At 48.6% G+C, this 23374-nt stretch overlaps 1 protein-coding gene across 1 annotated transcript; it reads left to right on the forward strand.

The window, feature by feature from the left end:
* The first annotated feature begins 12705 nt into the window (after positions 1-12705).
* PEAK3 (PEAK family member 3) lies at positions 12706-22528 on the forward strand. Its single transcript, XM_014599800.3, has 4 exons — positions 12706-13086; positions 16312-16469; positions 17231-17928; positions 20513-22528. Exons 1-4 carry the CDS (start codon positions 12986-12988, stop codon positions 21509-21511), a joined length of 1956 nt encoding a protein of 651 aa, XP_014455286.2. The 5' UTR covers positions 12706-12985; the 3' UTR covers positions 21512-22528.
* Positions 22529-23374: the final 846 nt, after the last annotated feature.

Genomic DNA, 23374 nt, shown 5'->3' on the forward strand with positions numbered 1-23374 from the left:
CGTTGAGGAAGACTATGGTAGTGAGCACAACAGCTTCGGGAAGACACCCTGGGGAGAGGGCCTCCTGTCCCCAGCCCCTACTCAGTCATCTGGCCCATACCTGCCTGGCCACTACAGAGCTGTTCCCAAAGGTGCATTTAAATGCCCAAATACTGGGGTTCCCGCTACTTCCCTTGGGAGCTAGCTCCACTGCCTGGAGAAGCTCCCTGGTGGAAGTGGAGGCCTCCTGTTGTTCATCCCCCATTCACTGCCTTCCTTCCACTGCAGTTATCTTCTCTTGGCTCATGGCGGGCTGTTCCTCCGACGCTGGTATTTATGCTCGGTACAATCTTGCACGCAGATATATCACATCATCACATCCCCTCTCTGGCTGAGGTAGACACAGCGTTAGCACTACTAATACAAACAGGACCTGGTCTCCAAGGGACACATGCTGCTTTACACATCTCGTGGGGGGGCACAGAAGGGTCAGCCCAGAAAAGGGAGCCACTATAGCTTATGCTACGTGTGCGTGTACCATGATATAGGCTGATCAAGGGGGTTGGGGGCTTTGGGCTACTCCAATGCCCATAGCTGCTGGAGCAGAAATCCCCAGTCCTCCCTCCTCCTGTGGGCAGCAGATTCTCTTTTGCCCCCATCCCGGGCTCAGACCTACCTCGATACCAACAGCTGTATATACGCCAACCCTGATCAGCTTCTGTGCTAGCAGAGGTCCCCTTAGAGACCATTTTGCCTCCTCTGTGGCCCCACTATGCTGCTGGAGTATGGCTAGAGTCCATTGTCATTCTCTCATGACCTCAGCTTTCCAGATGTATTACTTCTGATGCAAGTGTCTGGCCGTTACTGAAGGGGAAGAGCTGCACCGACACTCATGGATGCCCAAAGCCTGAATCAGGAATAAATCAGGAGTAACAGAAGGGAAGTCAATGGAAACCCCACTGCATAGGGAGCTGGTGGAGCCCTCGCAGACACACTGTGCCCTCTTCTTGGCATCTCGCTGCCAAAGGGACACCTTGAGAAACTGGAGGCTGGACAGAACTGAGAAGCCAAGATGGCGCTGGGGCTGGAGGCATCGATTCATAAAGAGACAACAAGAGCTGGGTTGGCTTCATGACAAATGTAGCAGGCAATGTGACCACAGCCTGGAAATGTCTACAGCCAGGCATCGAGGCAGGAGAAGAACTGCTCAGCCTGGTGCAGGGGCGGGCAGGTGGGAGTGAGGGGAGGAACTAAGAGGGAAAGTTTAAGCAAAGATCTGGGGAGAAAAAGAAAAATCCTTTGAAACCCCCCACAGCCCCCTTCCCACCAACTCCTCACTGCCCCATCTTCCAACCAGTCCTCCCCCTCTCCCACTCAGTCTCGCACAGGGCTGCTGGTCCACTCCCCACCTCTTCGCAGGCTTTTTGGGGTGACCAGCTGGCTCGCACCCCTGTCTTCTTTCTTGGAAGCAGCTACTACTTCTCGGAAGAGATAGTGAGGTGGCACTAGCATTGTGAGTGGCCATCCACACCTGCAGCCATTTGAGGCTGGAAAGACCAGCCCATTTCTACCTATATTTTAGCTCCCTTTCTTATGTTTTGCAACTCCCTCCAGTTTAGTAGCACCCATAAGTCCCGTTAAAGTGCTGTGTGTACCCTCTTCCCCCAAGTCTCGAATGAAGATATCAAAGAGATCCTAACATTGACCCTTCTTCCCCCATAAGACGCACCAATACCCTCTTCCTCCAGGTCTCGAATGAAGATATCAAAGAGATCCTAACATTGACCCTTCTTCCCCCATAAGACGCACCAATACCCTCTTCCTCCAGGTCTCGAATGAAGATATCAAAGAGATCCTAACATTGGCCCCTCGTCCCCCATAAGACACACCAATAGCCCTCTTCCCCCATAGCCCTCTTCCCTCACAAGACACATCAATACCCTCTTCCTCCAGGTCTCGAATGAAGATATCAAAGAGATCCTAACATTGACCCCTCGTCCCCCATAAGACACACCAATAGCCCTCTTCCCCCATAAGACACACCAATACCCTCTTCCCCCAGGTCTCGAATGAAGAGATCAAAGAGATCCTAACATTGACCCCTCGTCCCCCATAAGACACACCAATAGCCCAATACAATGCCTTCTAACATGACTCGTGGATCAGTCTTTCTGCCAGCTTCCAGTCCCCGTGACAGTGGGGAGAGTCAGGCCGACTGGTGAGACGTTTGGCCACAGTGATGAGGTGCATTCAATTCAGCTCGGCACAGCTTTTGTGGGAGAGGGAAACTTGGCCATATGCCACTTCATGGGCTCCTTGGTTCTGGTAGCAGAGTGATTCTCGTTACAGTGGGGCGATGTAAAGATGCCATGCGTGCTTCACACCACCCACGGATGATTCCTGTGTTGGCAATTATTTTGCCCTGCTTGAATAGACCCATAAGATCAGACCCCATGTTCTCCAGCAGGGTCTTAATAACTGGATTCAGATTATCCAGCGTCCCACTTCATCCAAGGGAACTGACATGAAACATGGTTTTCTATAGCAGGCTCTGGCCCACCCAGCCCCAACCACACGCTCATCCCTTTTAAAATACCTTTTAGGATTATCATGTTCTTCTTAAACTGGTTTTGTTATCTCGGGTATAATTGTAACCCCCCCCCTGCATGTCTAGCTCTGTTCTAGCTGCAAATCAAAAGATTGGGGAAGAAAAGGAAAATGAAGAGAAATGGCTGTGGAGCATTTCATTTTTTAAATGAATTTATAAAGCCATATTCCAGAGCAAATAAACAGTGAGAAAAAGATGTTAGTAAAAGGAGAGCTCCTATTTCATTGCAATTAAACAAAAAAACTGACTACAGAATAATCCATCATTTGAAGATTTATCATGTAATAATCTCCTAGTGCTTCCCTCTAAAAACAAACTACATTTTACAACCATGACATTGTACTATTTTACAGATACATTTCAAAAGGTACAGTGTGTTTCTTCATTGTGCTCCTTTTTTCAGCAGGCTACTTTTTTAAAGCAATTCCAAAATATGAATTTGAAGTGGTGGGTGCCCCTTTCACTTCTTTATTCTATAACCAGAACCGTTGATCTATCGTATTTAATATTCTGTTTACGTTTAGCAACAGTGCTATCATGGAGTTGCCATTTGGAGAGTTAATTCTGCAAAATGCTTTAAATTGAACCAATTTAGAAAGAAATTTAGCTATTATCTGAAGTGCTAGTGTACACTGTCTTTGCTTTCAGATAATGTTACAGTTTGTTTAAACATGAAGCCACTATTGCAAAACATTTTAGGCAGCTATTTGCTGTTCAAGATGCAGACGTGAAAACCTCGCCTCCAACAAAAACCTTGCATCTATTAAAAAAAAACGCTTTCAGGTATAAAATCATAACATTTCTAATCCTGAATGATGGGCAAACAAACAACACTAATGTGATCCCTCTCTTGCCACATTTTATCTTGAGGGTTTGGAAAAATAGCCGGCCGTAATCTTTTGTGGGCCATCTAGTATCTCTGAAGCCTCTTAAATTGCTATTCCATGAATGAAGTCCCACCTGAACGACTTTGTAACATCAATAATTGAATGGTCATCTGATTAAATTAAGCTTCTTCATTGCTCTGTAATATCTTGGATTACTAATTGGGGGATGTCACACAAGTGCTCAAAACTAATATGTTACTTACACTGGCATTCCTTGATTTTTGTGCTTTTGTTCCCAGGCATACAGAGATATCTGAGTGTCACCATCACAACTACAGCCAAGCAGGGACACATCATTCTCCATAAATACATCAGGGCAATACACAGGAGGAAAGGAGGGAGCAGAAGCTCTTTAAGCAAAGGGAACTGCTGGCACAAGAATAAGTAGTTTAATTTGGCCATAAATACATAGAGCCGGGGTATGTAGAGACCGTCTTTATGCTTCAGAGCAATGAGGTCCTGGAACAACCTTCCACTAGGAATAGCTGGGCAGAGAGATGACAATGGAGATAAATATGAATATACTAGTGAGTCCACGCCTCGCTGCAGAAGATTAATTTGATTGTTTTATGTTTTATAACCTTTTGTCATAATCATCATCATCTTCACTTTATGGTTTATGCATCATTGCCTGTTCCAACTTCAAAAGCTTTCAGACCATCATTTCCATCTGCTGTCTTCCCTTGTAGACCGTTACTGAAATTTTTGACATAGGTGAGCTACCAACCCCCCGCGCTACCCTCAACCTGTAGGACCAGACCAGAGCCCCTTTGACTGACGTTTTCACAGTTCCCTGGAGACCCTCATGGCACTTTAACAACATCACAAACGTTCATAGATGCACCATACCTGGTATCTAGACAACAGTGCATCTTGAGCGAAGCGTCGACTGAACAGCCCTTCATCATTATATCACCATGAATTGTGCATAGGCCGACAGATCTGGCCTCTGGAATAAGAGATGTAATTTATATAGATGCTATCGGGCCTGCAATAGGAGGGGACTGGACTTGATGCCCCAGTCCCTCTGCTCCACGCTCCTGAAGGAGCATAATTCAGGAGGCTGCTAGTCAGCACCTCTTTGACCTCTGAGCAATCATAAACGTCACTGAAGCTAACGAACATCCCAGACACATTTCATGACAAAATGATTAAGCGGCCCTGAGTTAAGGAGTGATGAAACAACAGAAGCTACTGCTCAGGAAGGGCACGAAGTTAAAGCTAAGCTATGTGATAGAAAGGGTTGGTTTGGCATTAGCTGCAAATGCAAGGGCTGGACCACCGATCGGTGGAGCTGTAAGGGCTCTCCCAAGCCCAAGTGAAAAGTCCCTGCTTCCACTGATGTCAAGGGCAAAAGTTGCACCCAAGACTGTGTCTGTGCTTGGCAAGGAGCCTTTCTAGGCAGATAGCATGGAGATCTCTCTCTCACAAGTCCCCTTAGTGCACATGGCATCTCTTCTGCCCGAGCAAAGTCCTCTGGAGCTCTTTTATTAGGAAAACCTTGGAGTACCGCACAAGTTTCAAGACTTACGGTGGCTTCCCTGTGAGCTCATGACAGCAGCTTCACACAATGGCAGTCCCCAGGGGCTCATCTTGAAAACTGGTTCCAGTTTCTTCATGCATTGTAGCTTGTCACTGGCAGGGACACAACTTCAACTTGCTTCTTCAGCAAAGCTATTAGATAGGAAGACAAGACAGCTCAAGCCATGGGGGGAAAAGAGGGCATGGAGGGAGCTTATCCTGCAAGTTGCTGAATAATTTCACCAGCCAGGCTTTATTCTGCCCGCGTTCACCTATGCCTCCTGTGTGTGATGACTTCGTTGCAAGCTTAATAAGGAAGAGCTGCAGAGCTGGGAGTAGTATCAACATATTTCCAATCTGCTGTGTTTTGTTGCCTCCTCGGTGGCAGACAGTTATTATCTTGCTGCTTATCTATCAGTCTGACTTCTTATTTAATGCAGTCTTGAGCAGATTCAGGCTGCTTTCTTACTTGAAACTGCACAGCAGATTTAGGAATCAATCAACGAGTAGCTAGCCCAGGACTCAGAGAGGGGAAAAACAATAAATCAGCTGAGACACTTCCATTCTAAACCATATATTCTTCACCAACGCTCAGCAGTTACTACCACAAACCTGTCCTAAAGCAAGTCGTTATTGTGATCCATTTCCGGGCACCATTTATTTCCCTCTGGCCTCATAGAAGCTCTCCCCATATCAGCCTCACTAATATTTCCCTTTTTTCCCTTGCTATGAACCCCCTCTGCAGAGATGCATCTACCACGGCCCCGTTTGCCTTTATCATGCAACTTTAATTCTTCCATTTGCAGGGACCTTACCATGTTCCTCCCCATCTCACAACAGTGACCTGCCCCAGATGATCTCCAGAGGCCCCTTCCAGCCCTTCTTTTCTATGATTATCATTAAACACCATCTCACATCCCATCTCTTTGTTAGCATCTTTGTTAGATGCTAACAAAGAGATGGGACTAAAAGTGAAGTTGGACTCCAACTTAACGGGATGGGACTAAAAGTGAAGCTGGAGTCCATCGCTAATAACGAGATGGGACTAAAAGTAATTAGCAGCTGATGATGGACTCGAGCTTCACTTTTAGTCCCATCTCTTTGTTAGCACCTGATGATGGACTCCATCAGATGCTAACAAAGAGATGGGTCTAAAAGTGAAGTTAGACTCCAACTTCACTTTTAGTCCCATCTCTTTGTCAGCAGCTGATGATGGACTCCAACTTCACTTTTAGTCCAGGGAACACATGGCTTCTCGAATACACTGTAATACCACGTGGAATGACACAGGTATTTTTCTTTATCAGACCAATAGGAATCACTGTGGCCATAACGCTCTGAGGATCCTCAATACAGATCAATCTAGAAAGGCATATGAGACTCTAGGAAGGTTCCTGGAAACAATGCAAAGATTAGGGGAAATGCTCACGAGAACAGATGCTTCCAGTGGAAGCTCTTCCACAAGTGTCCAGCAACACACGAACATCCCATCTTTTGGACAAGAAAATCCCATCTTTAGAAAAATCTCATCTTTTGCTACTGTCCTCTCTTGCCACCAGTCACACACTGCCCCTCTGGAGAAGCATGCAAGAGAAACATGTACCACACCACGCACTTAGGAAAGAGTTTCAACACTGCCCTCATCCTTGTGCGAATGTTCCCTTTCCTGTCACTGTTGCAACTAGCCTACAAGCTATTAAAGTCTATGGGTGGTTTTTTTTTAATGAAGGGCAGACATTTCAGCTGGTGCAATGGAGCTATGACGGTTGACATCAGCTAAGCCTCTGCCCCAAGGCTCTCTATATTTTGTAGGTCAATTAGATTATTCTTCAGCTTCAGCACATCGTTTCGCCGCTCCTTCACTCTCGCAACATTCAACCACCATAAAAATAGCCAGAGTACAACCCCACCCCCTGAAAGACCTGAATTAATCTTACACACACGCCTGTGCAGAAGTGCTCCACGGAAATCAGAGCCTCCGTTGTCAGCAGGGACATTGGAATTGAATGGGACGTTACTGAAGAATGCTGGTCCTAAATTTAGGTTTTGTCGAGAGGGGAGAAAAGAAGCGATGTACAAAACCTCCTAGGAATAGAAGTGTTTCCTTAGAGTCTTCGTATTATATTGCTAAAATCAAATCAAATCAAATAAATTAAAGTAGCTCACCGCAATACCAAAAAACCTAAACTATAGCAGAATTGGGCTAGTGCAGAACCAGAGAATCTACAACTAACTACCGCTAACCACGCGATTTCTATTGCCTAAACGGTGAAGCACAAATAGAAAAAAAAAGTGCTTTGCTGTTTAAATGCCTACATTATTTTTAATCGCGGCATTATCTCTTATTATCATAAAAGAAACAATAGCAATATTTGGCATCACTATTTCTTCACAAGTCCATCCTTTTCCTTTTCTTCTGCTTTTTGAAGCTCCCTCCCAATCTATCTTTGTGGGACTACATTCCCTTCCCATGCTAATCTTGTAATTTTTTACACGGGCCCCACTTTTCCTTGACGGTAACATTATTCATTAAGAAATATGATGCACGTAATAAATTTACTGTTGTTTAAAACAGTTTGCTGTACGGCCATTAATATAAATAACTTATCCGAATGAGGGAAATTTACTGACCCTGTTAGCTGAAGACCATCAATAAGATCAGGATCCTGCTGAATCTTAAATACTACCCATTTATATTCTTTATTTTTACAGCATTATAGCCCCAGATTAGGTGTCCAAGGAGAAATATAAAGCCACGCTCCACCACTCTGCAGCGATGATTAATTACAATACGGTCGTGAGTCAAACCCGCAGCTAAGACCCAAGTACAGCTGGGAGGAATACTTCAAAAAGCAACCAGGAAACAGCATTCAAAACAGCTTGCAAAGCTACTCTGTAGGTGACCCATCCAATTGCTATTAGTATTAAAGGCAAGGGAAATCAGTTCCAGTCACACCAATGGGAGCAGGATCAAACCCTTACATGGGCTGGGGAATCTGACTAGCCAGACATATTACATACCCAAAATTGCATTGACTGTGAGTCCTGTTGCAACTCCGATTCTAATGCATTACGTAGAAATCTGGTTAAGCAAGCAGTGGGCAGAAAGTAACACCAACAGGGCTCAAAGCTCTGGGTTTGTGCACAAAGTCCAGCCGGAAAAGCTCATTGATTTGCTGCTTTCCATTGTTTTGAGGAATTAAGTCCTGATGATAGGGGCTGAACTGACAGCTCTCAGGACAGGACTCTATCCCCTGGCCAGGGACAGAAGACAGAGCAGTAATGCCAGCTCCATCACCCATTATCATGCCAATACACTGCATCTACCACTGAGAGACCAAGTGGAGCTCTGCTTTTATTGGTGTCAGACCTGCTTATCCTTGGCTCTGCATTGAGTTACCAACTGAGAGCAATGTAAAGCAGTTATATGCACCTGTCTTGGATGAATAACACCGATTATGCCCTCTCAAACAAAAGTATTCTGAATGCAGGATGGATTTTAAATGGCCCTGAGCTTACCCATGTAAGCCACAGCAGCCCTAGCATATAGGCTAGAATAGATACTCCACTAATTAGTTCTGAAATAGTTAAGGAGCTCCTGGAGGAGCTGGATGGGCACAAGTCAGCAGGCCTGGATAACCTCCATCCACGGCTGCTGAAAGAATTGGCCAGTGTCATAGCTGAGCTGCTGGCACAACTGTTCGAGCACTCGTGGTGCTCCAGCCAGGTCCCTGAGGACTGAGGGCCAATGTGGTGCCCATATTCAAGAAAGGGAGAAGGGATGAGCCAGGTAACTTTAGACCAGTCAATCTTACCTCTATTACTGGGAAAATGCTAGAGAAAATAATCAAAGAACACATTTGTGCAGGCCATAATTGACTCCAAGATGAACATGAGCCGGCAGTGTAACGAGGCCATCAACAAGGCCAATCGCACCTTGTCGTGCATTAGCAGGTGCATGACTAATAGATCAAAGGAGGTGATGCTCCCCCTCTATGCGGCACTGGTCAGGCCGCAGTTGGAGTACTGTGTCCAGTTTTGGGCGTTGCACTTCAAGAGGGACGCGGGGAATCTCGAGAGGGTCCAGAGGAGGGCCACTCGCGTGATTAGTGGCCTTCGTGATAGACCCTACGGGTGGGAGGTTGAGAGAGCTGAATCTCTTCAGCCTTCACAAGAGACAGCTGAGGGGAGATCTTGTGGCCACCTATAAATGTATTAGGGGAGGTCAACGGGGAATAGGGGAAGCGCTGTTTGCTAAGGCGCCCCAGGGAATGACTAGGAATAACGGGTGTAAACTAGTTGAGAGTGGATTTAGGTTAGATATTAGGAAGACATTTTTCACAGTAAGGGTGGCCAGGATCTGGAATGGGCTTCCAAGAGAGGTGGTGCTATCACCTAGCTTGGAGGTCTTCACAAGGAGGCTAGATAGTCACCTGGCTGGGGTCATCTGACCTCGGTCCTCTTTCCTGCCGGGGCAGGGGGTCGGACATGATGATCCATTGTGGTCCCTTCCGACTCTACAATCTATGAATCAATGAATCTAATGGACACTGTGCAAGTGCCCTAAGCAGCTTCTTTCCTGGTGTAATTTATCCGATGTGTGCCCTAAAGTCCTACAAGAAAAGCAGGCATCTGGATTTTTCCCAAAGCTAGCGATCAAGGACTTGATGATCTGTTGAGGTCCCTTCCGATCCTAACATCTATGAATCTATTAATTTAAAACTCGGACGACGACTAGCAGAACCTCAGACCATTTTTCCAAGCACCATCAGAGAACCCCATTTCTGTGTGTGTTCATGTTCAAGGTTGGATGGACTGCACAGCCCTGGTGTGTCTCTCTGGTCTAAAACAGATCCTCAATTTTATATATAAACCTTGAGGTCCAATCCTGCAAAACTCTGCACTTCCCTGTTGAGATGCTGAACACTTCCCGACCCGCAGCGGGATTTATATGTGGAATCTCGACTCATGTCGTGTGAACTGAGACAGGCAATACAATCCGTCCTCTTATCAGGACATTTCTGCATTAAACGCATTGCTGCAGGAGGAAGTGGGAGATTCAAACTGAAACTTCAAAGGTTGTGCGTGTCCTTGCTTTCAGGGCCGAGTTACAGTCTGGAGAGAAGGTGCAAGTGCTTGGGGCAAAATGTTCAGGATTTAGTTATTTCATGCCGATCAGGCTGTCTGCACCTGGAAACCCTGCGCTTTATAAATAGTGAAAGCCCAAATGTGTTCATGACCACTGGGGCTCACTGGTGCCCACAGGACAGGGGCATGGCAACAGCCCCCTGGGAGATGGGTGGCACAGGGACACTGCTGCATGACAAATATTACACAGCTCTCCCATTAGTGCGGTTGCCAGTGTACAGTGCACAGTGCCAGTGCGGTTACAAATAAGCCGCAGCTTAGTAAATGCTGTTCCCCTCATTATTTACACGGAGTGATTAATTTTGTTCATCTCACTACATCCATCGTGGAAATCTAGCCAAACACAGCATGCAGGATGATTGGGAATTATAATTTGGGATGGTAATATTTTATTAGAGGGTTAGCCTTAATCACTAGAGCAAGGAGGAAAGATGGTGATGCCCAGACAGCTGCTGTGTGGACTACAGGGCAGGATGTAGCTCATTTCGGCTATTAGCAAGGGAGCCCATGCTAAAGCAAGCATGCGTACGGGGACATACTGGCTTCTAGTGCAAAATGAATGGGCCTCTCCAGCAACTCCATTGATTTTGCTGGAGGCATTAGCATTAACATTTGGCTGAGCTACTAGTGTCCGTGTGCCAATCCCTTCTTGTCTGCCATCAGCTGAAGGCCCTTCCTTATCATTCAATTTGGTTATGGAGAGCAGCTGGCACAGAGCAATGTGGCATCTATCTGCTGTTCAGAAGGGTTCGAGGGAATCGCCCAAGTGACTGCATCAATGAGTCTAGACCAGAGGTTCCCAAACTTTTCCTTATTGTGTGCCCATGTCTAAACTTACCAGCTACCTGCGTACCCCTACCAGCCTATGTTTTCTATTTTAACCCCGTAAATGCCAATTATCATAATGAAAATTATATCTGCCATTACACAGTGATGTCTTGCAAACCCCCAGGGGTATGTGTACAATACTTTGGGAACCCCGGGTCTAAACTAGAAGGACCAATTGGTCCTACCTCCTTCACCACCCAGTGCCAGATGTTTCCAAGACCAGCAGAAAACTCTCCTCCTAACACACGTGGTCAACTGGCCAGGGCTGGACAAGGAGCACAGTCTGAATGGAGAGAGAATTGGAGCCTGTGAGTAAAAGGGGATACGGTGAAAGCCTTCACAATGCAATACTGAGAAGGGAGTTGGATTTATGGTTTCACAGAACAAGAACCAGAGAAGTCAACAAGGGAACTGAATTAAACTCAAAAGAGAGAGAATGTTTTCACACAGCGTGCAAAGCCTGTGGAACTAATTACCACAAGCTGTCACCGAGGCCAAGCATTTAGCAGAAAAGTATTGAACTGGGATCTGGAAAATACAGATAGTCATTTATACAGAAGGGATGTTTTACATTTGGAAGGACCATCTATCCGTGTGCTTCAGGGCACCAGCCAATCTTAACTAAGGGGACAGGAAGAAACTATTTCTGTAGTCTGCATCAAACTCCATCTTCAGGGTTTCCAGAACCTATTTTGAGCTCCCTGTTACTAGCCCCTGCCAGAAACAGGCTAGTGGGTTAGAAAAACCACCTGGTCTGATCTGGTGAGGCAGATCCCACAATCCTCTTCTGGAAATTAATGCATCTGCCCGTGGGAACATATGAATGTTGCCCAAGGTTTTTTTTTCCAGCTATTTGCCCAAACCTCTGCAAGCGATCAGTATGTGCCCTGGAGCCTGAGGCCTCTCTGCAAAGGTCACCTCTTTGGCCAACATTATCCGGCTCCTTATTAAATCCAGCCACAGCATGTCACTCTCAGACCCCGCTATTGGCAAGTCAAAGCTTGCATGACAAAAGGAGATAACATGTAGGACCAGCAAATGTCTGTTAAGACACAAATTTGTCCGATTTGTACCAGGGCTTTAAAGCAAACGCATCCTTTCTCTTAGCTTAGACAGCCCCTAATGCAGGGGCGGGCAATTATTTTGGGCGGAGGGCCGCTTAGTGAGTTTTGTAAGCCATCAAGGGCCGCATGCCAGGCAGCCCAGGGCAGATTAATTTTAATTTTCTAAATTGTTTAGGGGCCTCACGGGCTGGTGGGTCGCATCTGGCCCGCGGGCCGCATTTTGCCCACCCCTGCCCTAATGCTTTTGTCATATGCTTTTATTGATGCCAATTTAACTCAAATGCTTGAAAACACATGCGAGAAGGGCTGTTTGTGTTAAAGACTCACCAGGCCTCCTTGACTTCTGCTCCGGATCTCCAGCCTCCTAAAGATCTCCCTGGAAATATTTCCAATATATAATAGTAATTTAAAACAAAAACAAAAACTTGACCCCTGCACCTGCTACACTGGGAATAGCTACTGCATGAAAACCAGAACAGAAAACCAACCACTCCATGCCCTTCACGAATTGCAGCAACGTACAGTACATTTGTAATACTCTTCATTTTGATCTTTTGATATGGTGCAAGCAGCATAAATGTTACCACAAACCTATGTGGGCAGAGTGACCCCTGGAGTAACTCCATTAACAAGGAGCGTGACGCCAAGGATGACTTTAACCCCTGGCTTCCTTTAATGCAGTAAGAGGTTTTGAAACCTAGTTCAAAAGAACATCCTCTTGTAAGCAAAGTGGTTATGCAAAGTGTTGTGAAAGCCGGTTCCCCATAGCAGCCTCCGCCTGACAGATGGGCGCGAGCTCTCCCAGCATCCAGCACTCTGCCACAGCTGCACAGCCCTCCCGAGGTCTAATACCCGCCGGGCCCTTCTCCTGGAAAACTGGCATATAATTCCCCAGTCAGTAGCCATCTCGGAGTGAGAATGTAATAGAAACCGAAGCTCTGGCCAACGAGATGCACAGCACAGAGCACAGAGCACAGATCATTTTGGAAAAGAAGGAGATGGCCGAGCCTGAGCAAGCGGACCCTCCACCCCTCCCAGGGAAGACACAAAGGTAACAGGCTTTGCTACTCTACTCATGCTTCAGGGGCTTGCCAACTCCTGGACAAAGCGTGTCCTGAATCCGGAGAGTGTAAGCCCCATGCTTTCATGAATTGATAGCAGCAGACAAAGGTGGAGGGGAGGGAGGAAGAGGCATTTGCAATGGGGGCTTGCTATGAGCTTTGAAAAAAAGAAGGAAAAGATCAGAGATGTGCGTCTGCCTACATACGTGACCCAAACAGCCCTAAACTTTGGGGTTGTCAGAATCCATCCCCGAGCCTTTATCCAAAAGACCAGGAATAAACCAATCTTCTTAAAGGACCGAGTTTGAGCCCTGTATCTAGACGCTGGTGAACTTGGCTCCATGTCTGTTCTGTGGAGCAACTCTTTCTGCTGAGCCGTGGGAGAGCTGAGGCATAAAAATGTTTAGTGATTCACTGCGGGTCACTAAGCAAGTCAGCAGCAGAGGCAGGAGCAGACCCCAGGTCTCTGGCTGTCCTCCTATGGCCTAAAAGCACGTACAACAACCGTGCAGCTGGTCCAATGAAAGATAATCATCCACAAAAATCCTTGCCTCTTCCATATTTCCTGGACCGTCTCAGCTACAACATCACTCCAACATGGCCACAGATGTACTTAGAGAGTTTTAAATAGCACATTATGCCCCATCATAGCATTGTATAGCTATCTCTATGCTAGGGTTGTACTGAAACCGTATACCTGTGCTCTCCGACACTACTGGGTAGCTCAGATTGGGATATAAACTTTGTGATTGAAGCCCATCTGTCTCAAGAGTCAATTTTGGGTGGGAGGGGAAGGGGCTGTGAAGTGGACACATGCCCACTGGAGGCGGATGTGGAGTCAATAAAACTCACTTGGTGGAGTGCGGCCACCTTTGGTCACTGCCAGCTCAGCCAGGACTCGAGATCAAAGTAGCCCAGTGCCTTGGTTCAGAAGCAAAAGGTGGCTGGTTCAAATAGCACCAGTGTTTTGCCCTTCACACTTTTACCTTCCAGCAAATAAAGGAAGGAAGCATCTGTGGGACCTCTTCATCAGCTCAGGAGGTGGGTGGCAGAACCACCCTCATTAGCTCTGAGCAACTTCCTGTCTCCAGCCAATTTTTCAGCTGCTGAGCCTTGATGCCTGTCTGCTTCTGCAACCCTGCCACCCCAGGGGGTCGCATTGCTAGTCTTACCCCTAGGGTAATACCCTCCCCTTATCCCAGCACCCTGGAGTCTCCTACTGAGCAGCACCCAGAAATGACATAGCCGGGATGAAATAAAGGAGGTGAAGGTCTAGGACACCGAGGGCCATTCGCAGCTAAGACAGGCGGGAGGGATTCGTGGAGAGGTCGGATAGTCAGTCACAGGGCGAGTTTGCACATGATAGTCACACGCATGCACAGAAAGCTCTCCGAGCACTGTGCTGGGTCATGCATGAGCACACGCATGTGCAGAGAAGACCTCTTTGCACTTTTCTACCACTCTACAAGCCCTGCGGTGCTCAGCCCTCCTCATTAACCCCCATGTCACAGACGGGAAGCAGCACCGAGACAAGAGACTTGACCATGGTCATACAGCCAGTCAGTGTCCCCCAGGGACATATTCTCCCCATGGAGCAACCCTTCCCCAAGTGTGCATCCCTGGAGATACCTGCCCGTTTACCCAGGTGCATACTTTTCTTTGAAAGGGCAATGAATCGAGCTGGGTTAATGTGTAGAGTTAGAGGCCTGGAAGCACCTGGCCTGGTGAAAGCCTGGGAACCCAGGGGGTGGTTAACAAGTGGAAAGCCTGAGGCCTGGGAGAACTGCCCCTATTTAATGAGTGGGAAGCCCCAGGCTGGGTCCCCAGGGAGCTGCTCACAGCCCCTGTGGCACCTGTGGTCTAACAGCCCTAGCTGCACTTCCTCTGGTTTAGCAAAGCATCTTTTTCCCTCGAATCCCTGTTAAACAATCCCCCAGGGGAGCTGCTTGCACAGAAGTTTGCAAGGAGGGAGCAGCTGGTGGCGAGTCAATTATTGAACCTGCCAGGGAACTGCTCCAGGTCACTCCTGGAGCCCAAGGAGCTTCATTTAAAGGCCTCTTAAGTTATGGGCTGCTTTAAAAAAAAGACACCGTCGCGGGGCAAACATATCCCTGGTGTAACCCCATGGGCAGTTCTGGCCTAGCTCATTGAAGAGCATTTGCAGGACTTAGGAGCCGACTGATTTCAAAGAAAGCAGCAGGGCTTGAGAGCGTTCAGTCTCACGGTTACAAAAGCAGACAAAACAGGACATGAGACACCCAGACCACGACCAGGAACTGAAAGCACTTTGAGACTCGGAGCTGGCTGGTGGCTGTGCTGACTCCTTCATGCTTCTCACCTTAACGACCTTCTTAATCTCCCCTAAAGGCTTTCTTGTCTCTCTTCTCACCTTACGCTGGCCTGCGGCGCCCTCCTCCTCATTTCTTTCAGGTGGGTCCTTATCCGACTTCAGATCTTTTTTATGGCTGGATGTCTCTAAGCGCCCCAAATCCCATCCTCCTTTCATCCATTTAATAATGAGTGTGACGCACAGGAATGAGGACAAGGGACTGTCCATTGTGTACTGGCTTCACTCGCACAATGTGGGTGAGGGCTCCAGAAGTTCATGGCTTTCACCTGGCAGGAGTCAGTGCCTATCCATGCTGGCAGTCAGCATCACCAAAGGCCACCCTCTGCACTCCCAAAGCAGAATAGATATAGGGCCAACCCCACCTTCCCTGTTGCCAACCTCAGTGCAGCCTCCAATACCCAACCATGACTCTGCCCCATCGAAGGGGCAGACAGGGAAAGCGAGACACCACCCTTCTCGCCTCTGCTCGTGTCCTCGGTCACACAAGCACACCCCTCTTGACACACTATTGCAGCCCCATGAGAAACGAGGTGGGGATCGCAGTGCAGGGGCCCAGCACCCTACCGGGGAGCATGAGCAAGAGAAGGTGAGCAGGAACCAGCCACTGCCCCAGGCGGGCTGCATGGCTGGGGCCACGGAGCGTGGAACAAGGGGCAATGCTGCCACCTGGGGGAAGAGAAGCTGCACAGACCACAGGAAAACAACCAGTCTTTCCACTCCCCACCTCCGTGGCTGGTGCATGCCCATTGACAGGGTCCCCAGGCAACACCGACTCCACCGATTCCCCTTCTCTCACACTTTGCTTCCCGAGGAGTAGGATGCTCTGCCTGCACCTGGCCCTCACCTCTCAGTTCCCTCCCTGCAGATCGAGCATCAGAAGAACGGCTGGGTCCGTTTCTAGCAGCGGCAGTGCTGATCCAAGCTCCCTTGGCTCTGATAAAGCATCCTCCTCAGTGCAAGACCCAGATGCTGGCAGCTCTTCCCAGCCCAGCAGTCCAGGAGATCTCATCTACAGCAACATAGGTGAGCAAGGGGCCTGGCCAACTGAATCATCACCTTATTGCTGGGGAAACTAATGACTACTACCAAGAGACCTCAGCACAGCTGAGAGCATTGGGCACTGAGCACTTGAAAGCCAGTCCTCCCCATCCAGCTGTGGTTCTTTCCCTTTTCTGTATTACAAGGTGTAGCACCTTGTGCTATGAGCTTTGGGATCTCAAGAGTGAATCAGTTATCCATCTGAATGAAAAACCTCCCAAGGGAGCACACAGCGGAGGGTGGTGATCAAGCAGGAGTAGTTCTTCAGGCTTAGGCCTGGTGTGGTTCCAACTTGTGCCCACGCATTGGTGCTTCTGTCCACGGTCAATGGGACAGCCATGGGGAAAGTTAAGCCCAGGGTGTACAGGGCTCATCCCCACTGCATCTAGGCCCAGTTGAGTGGACATCAACAAGGACACCCTGAGCTCGTCTCCACTCTCCAGTGAAGTGTCTGCCCAGGGTGCACCGCCTCGCAGTCCTCTCTGCAAATGCCCCTGTTCCTGGCTCCTTGTTCCACTGCCTCCCCTGAGAAGTCAGTCCCAGCTCTCGATTCCCTGCGTGCATACGAGAAGGCAGTGGGGAGGGGGTTGGATGGGGCAATGGGGATGAGTAGGGATGGAGGGAGATGCAGCTGGGAACTGCACAGAGTAGGTCCCCGTCAACTCTCGGGGCACCTGTCAAACATCTGGAGGACAAAGGGTCCCTAGCACAAGTGTCACAGTTATCTCTGTTGCCTTCCCTTGCAGGAGAGATCCGAGCACACCTGGTACCAAACAAAGTCTGCCGAGGGAGCTCGCCTGGGAGGCTCCTTTCTGACACCAGCTCTGGCTCATTGCCTCCACCCCTGCCAAAAAAGCTTAGCAGAACCAGCTCGTTGCCCGAGAGGGTGCCCTCTCATAACTGCCCAGGCAGAGGTGCCTCCTCCCATACTCTGCAGTACGTCAGCAGTGCCGTGACCAGCAGAAGTGGGGGATATTGCTACTCCAGCACTCTCCTGAACAAGGAGAAGCCTCTCAGCTCCAACCAGTCTAGACCTCCAAGTCATCCTAAAAGATACTTGTCCAAGTCCCAAAGCATGGGTGAACCTCAGCTCTGGGGGAGGCTGAATAAAACCCACCCTGACCCTTTTCACAGGAATAGTCACCTAGAGCTCCTGACCTTTACTACACCCGATAGGGAGCTCCTCTCTTTCTTCAAGGACCTGGAGAACCAAGCAACTGTCTACGAGAAAGTGATGGGGCGCCAGCTTGTGTCTTTGACCCATCTCACCACACGGGTACAGGAGATCCTGGTAGGGAAGGAGGAGGAGCAGCAGCTGGTAGGAACACAACTTGCGGGAAAGAAGTGGGCAGATTTCAAGCTGCTGGACAAGGAGCCATGTTGTGAAACAGGAGACGCTTGGTATTACCGCATCTGCTGTGCCCAGCAGGTCTTTGCTGCCAAGGTAAGTACAAAAGCAAGGGAAAGGACCCCGAATTTCCACAGCAGCCCACAGAGTGCTTAGACAGTGGGAGCTGAAGGATCAGGTCCTGCAGGGATTTGACCTTGGGTGGGGATGACCTGCTGCACCAGTGCTGAAAAGGCCCATGGCCAAATTCCCAAACTGCAGAGTCCTCCAGGTCCCTGCAAACCTTTCCCAACGCTGCACTTTTGGCTTCTTATTCAAAGCAGTCCCAGTGAAATGCCAGTGTCCCCCTGGTTGATGTGCCTCTGTGCCAGGGCAGAGCCCTGCTACATCCATAGAGCCCACGTGTGGTTAAAAACAAGAGTTCTCCGCTTGCTGCAGCCAAGTTGTAGTCCCGGTGGTATTCATGTACCACCAGCCCCACTCCCATCAGCTGTCCAGCTTGTTTGCAAAGAGAAACATGGGCATTTTACAAATAAACCGGGGACCCATGGAACAATCACAGGCGTGGGGCATCAGCGGGAACTTTCCCCATCCTCCGTTTTAGACCCTGTTGCTTTCTTCATCTTCCTGTTTCCAGCTCCTCTTCTCTCTCCCCCTCACCTTCATCTCTCCTTTTATCCTTGCCCTCTTCTTCTACCTGCTCTTTCACTGCCTTACGCCTTACAGGCTACAGCCGCTAGAGGGCAAGATGGTCACACGCATGTTGGCAAACCCTGCAGTGCCAACCATGGAGCAGTGCTGTGAGTACAGCCTGTTGTTCTTGGCCATGAAGACAGTCCTTGAAGAGTAAAAATTGTGGGCTTCACAGCAGACAGGCTAATCCAGCTCTGGAAAAATCCCCTCCCACCTCTAACACCCAGATCTGTACCAGCCTCAGCAATTATCAGCCGGGACGCCCGAAGGCAGAGCACAGATTAACACCAAGGCTGGGCCTTATGCTTGCTGAGTGGCCCTGGGGTGAGCTGAGAGATGCTGCAGATCATATGAACCCTGCAGACCATGAGCCAGGTTTCAGGGCATAGAGCTCCCTGGAAAAATCTGTGGCCACTTCTGGGCATCGGGCATAATAACCTGCCCCCCCTCCAAGCCTGCTGGGTTGCAGGAGTACTCAGTGGTACTTCCATCCACTAGCAACCTGGTGCAATAGTACCTGGGGCACTGAGTACCGCTCACAGTCTGGAGGGAAGAACTGTAGTAGCAGCTTGGAGCAACAGTACTTGGTGGCAGTTTGGGAGTGAAGGAGAGGAAGGGCTCACAGATTTCAAAGCACTTTCTAAAGGCATGGACGTGCCCTTATTCTCTAGCGTCCACTTGAAGGTAAGTGGAGCACGGGAAAGAGATTCATCCCAGGCCTCGTCTCCCTGCACAGTCCCACGTCCCCTAGACCGTGCTCCCTGCCTGTGACAGGGAAGGTGAACTTGCAGAAACAAGAGCGCCCAGGACTTGGTCAATGAGATCAGCCCAGCTCAACAGGAGAGGTCAGAGAGGAAAAGGCAGAGAGCTCTGCAGATCTGTAGCCTGGTTGGCGAGTAGGAGTTGCTGGACTGGATTCTGCATGTGGGCCATCTTGTGGGTCTTGCATCTTGTCTCCAAGAGTTGCCAACAGCAGATGCTTCAGAGGAAGGGGCAGGAAACCTAGCAATGGACTACTATAGGCAAAGTTGCTTCCCATCTCCATGCTATTAGCAAGGGCTGCAGCAAGGCGTGTGCTGCATCATCTTCCATATTATCTTAGAATCATAGAAAATTAGGGTTGAAAGGACCTCAGGCAGTCACATCTAGTCCAACCCTCTCTCTATTACTGTAGTCAGCATTGTGGTCTCTATCACACTCCATCTTCAGGGTTTCTGGAACCTATTGTTCCAGCCAGGGCTTTGTCTTCCTTTATTAATAATTGCAGTAATATCTCAAGTGTGCCAGGTGCTCTATGAACTGCTAGTGAGACACTGCTCAGGCTCCAAAGAGCTTTCAGGCTTAACCAGGTGAAATGTAACAGGGAGAGGAAGCAGATCTATGGGGTCGGGGAGGATGGATGGAGTGACTGTAGCAAAAAGCAAGGCTTTGGTAGATGCGATGTGCACAGTGAATGGTTTGTATGTTGGCTAATGGATGAGCAGATCAGGAGCAGTGATCTCAGCTTGCCACCTGCCTCTCCACTAACTAACAGTGTTCTGCATACATCAAGCTAGCAGTGAGGCTTAACCATGGATTCAGAGAATAAGATAGTGGCTGTAAATGCACCAAGTTCCCCCTGGATTAGAGAAAAAAAGCTGATCAAGGCACCCTGCATGTTAGCCCTAAATTCTGCAATGAGGCTCCCCCCACCACATCCAGCAAAGTGGGGGTCACACAGTGATGTTAAATGATTGTGCTACTGTACTGGCCGGTGTGACCCTGTAAGACTTCTAGCATCTGTCACCCTGCACAGTCCTACGTCCCCTAGACCTTGCTCCCTGCCTATGACAGGCAAGGCGAACTTGCAGAAACAAGAGCACCCAGGACTTGGTCAATGAGATCGGCCCAGCTAAACAGCAGAGGTCAGAGAGGAAAAGGCAGAGAGCTGATTTTGTTTTCTTCATCCTGCTCTACTGATGGCATGTTGATGTTTCTTCCCTGACAGGTCCATAAATGCTACCCCAGCAGTCTCTCCGTACAGACCTCCCTTGAAGCGCACTTCAATATTCAGCAGGTGTTTGGCCACTTCATCGATTCTCTCCCTAAGGATGTCATGCCTCCAAAAAGCCCTCAGAAGCTGAGCCAGTTCTGTCCTAATGAACAGGAGGAAGATGTATGTACCAGTAGTTCCCCCAGGGTCTCACCTCATCTTGCCCAGGTGGTCATCTCTCCTGAGATTCCTTACCAAACACTGGCTGATTTTGTGAAGAAATCTCAACATCTGCACAGCTCTAGCCCTGGTCACTATGAACGCCTGGCTTGCCTCCTCCTCCTGCAGTTGTGCACTGGGCTTGAGTATCTCAAGAAGCAAGAAGTTCTTCACTACAACATCTGCCCAGAGAACCTGCTCTTGGTGCACTGTCCATCTCCTCCCCAGGGCCAGCAGGACAGAGATCTGACCCCGGAGCTGCTACTTCCAAGGTTACTCATCAGCAATTTCTCCAAAACTGTACGAAAAACAAGACCCGCACTTCAGACCCAAGAATCAGATCGGGTCCAAAATACAGATGAGTTCCAAGTAGTCCTCTTGATCTATGAGATCTTGCATGCAGCCGACTCCTTGGAGAAGGCTTCAGGGCTCCGGTGGGATGACCTGCCCGCCATCCCAGCCTTGTCCATCTATTCGCAAGGGCTCCAGCAGCTGGCCACCCTGCTTCTCCATCCAGACCGCCACAGGAGAGTGTCTCTCCAGCAAGCGAAGAGCATTCTGCAGATCTTGCTGTGGGGGCCACGCCAGGAGCTCTTTGCCAGGAACCCAATGACAGATGTCTTGCTCCAGAACTGGATCGACATTAAGAGGACACTGCTGCTGCTGAAGTTTGCAGAAAAGTTGACAGAGGCAGAGGTGACGCTGAGTCTGGAGGAGTGGCTGTGCTGTCAGTACTTGAAAGAGATCACCACATATACCCTACACCCAGTGGTCAGGATCCTGTATGCATTATAAAGCCAGGTAGCATTTCAAGACCCCTCAAGACCAACGGAAAGGGTTAACACCTTACGTCTCAGTTATGAAATACGTGGATTTACTGGGCTCAAAGGCATATCGCAGGCCTTCAATTCTTCCAAAGAAACACCGAGCAGCAATTAGCTGGTGGGAGGAGAAGGGGTCGTTAGACATACGGGACTACAGTGCTGCCTACCGTGAAGTTTCTACAATGCCTTAACTAAGACTAGAGGTATCTTGGGTCAGGCTCCCGCTCTGTATCATCCCTCCAGGAAGCAACTGGCCTGCCTGTTCCTAGCCCACAGATGTAATGCGCTGCCCGGGTAACTCGCCCACAGCCTCCCTTCCCTAAGGAGTCCCGTCCTACTCCTGTTGACTTGTAACGGAGAACGCCCAGATCTTTAATATCTGCACTGGGATCTTCAGCCTGCATTTCTTCTCCCTGTTGTTTACAACTCCGGGTCCCATTCCCGTGGCTCTCTAGTGAACCGCTCCCCACAGCTCAGGACTCTTGACTGTAGTTTTACCCTTGCTGTAAGCTCCTTCAGCCAATTTTCAGTCTGGGACAAAGGAGCCTGAACCCAGTTCACTGTAGTTAGAGAAGATATTTTGCCCCTGAGCCAAGTGTTCAAGTGCTTACTCACTTACTAACTCAAACTAAGGGTTTTTTTGCATTTAGACACAAAAACTTCCTTGAAAAAAATATTCCCCTGCATACTGGTTTTTTAATTTTCTTCTAAAGAGAGAGATTCGTGTGTCTGACAGGTTATATGATTAAGGAGAAATACGATTCATCCGATAGACCCATTCTTGTTGAAAACAATTTGTTGCATAGTCATTAACATAAATAATAGTGCACCAGTAGTCACGTAGCTGAGCAGCTTCAATAAACCCAGAATCCTGCTGAATCTTAAGTACTGCCCATTTATGATCTTTCTTTTTACAGCGTTATGAAGCCAGAAGATATGTTCAGGGGGAAATAAAGAGCTAAGCTTCACTGCTCTGTAGTGATTAGTCATAATGGATAAGAGAGTGCAATAAATAGTGCGAGTCAGTTTATGGCTGGTATACATGGAGCTCACCACTGCAATCAGGTCTCTGGGTGTTCATTAAGTACCATGGGGCTGAGAAAGCAACAGCATTTGCAGATCAACCTCTGCATCCCAACCTGGGGTCTATCCTAGACTGAACCAGGACCCCAGAGACCTGTATTTGGACTCCCTGGGCTCTGTTGGCTGCAGGGTGATCTAGGTGTTGTCCTCTATGGTGCTGAACTTTGTAAGACATTAAGCAGAGCTCAGGTTCCCAAGCAGTCAGCAGCAGCTACAGTCGGGGTGGCCAAATCCCTGGGATCACGCACTATGCCAGCCTGAAATCTCAATATTCATTCTCCATTTTTAGATTAATTTAGAGGTGGTGAAAAGGGCTGAGCCGACAGCCTCAGTGGCCTGTTTATCCCCTGGCAGTCAGCAAGGGATGCTGTGATCGGAGATGACCATGGGTTTATTATACTCAGGGAGTTTTCTTTCCCTTCTCCATACCACCCAGTGTCGTTGGTGAACCTATGGCCCCTCAAATGACATGTGGGTTACTCCCCACAGCTCAGTACTCTGCAATGTATTGATACTCTCCATTTAGGCTCCTATATCAATTTTCACAATACTGGGAAGATTTACTGCCCAGTCAAATATGCAAATACTGACTGACTCAGCCCAGTAAAGTCCTGTAAAATGACTTGGTTGCAGACTGGGCCCAGAGCTACATATCTGCTCTAATACCGTGTCAGGCCCTGGGCACATGCAGCTCCCAGGAAACCAAGGGGATTGGATACCTGACAGCAGCTCTTTGCACCCCTCTTTCTGT

Source organism: Alligator mississippiensis, chromosome 16, assembly GCF_030867095.1.
Source record: "Alligator mississippiensis isolate rAllMis1 chromosome 16, rAllMis1, whole genome shotgun sequence".
Taxonomy (NCBI): Eukaryota; Metazoa; Chordata; order Crocodylia; family Alligatoridae; genus Alligator; species Alligator mississippiensis.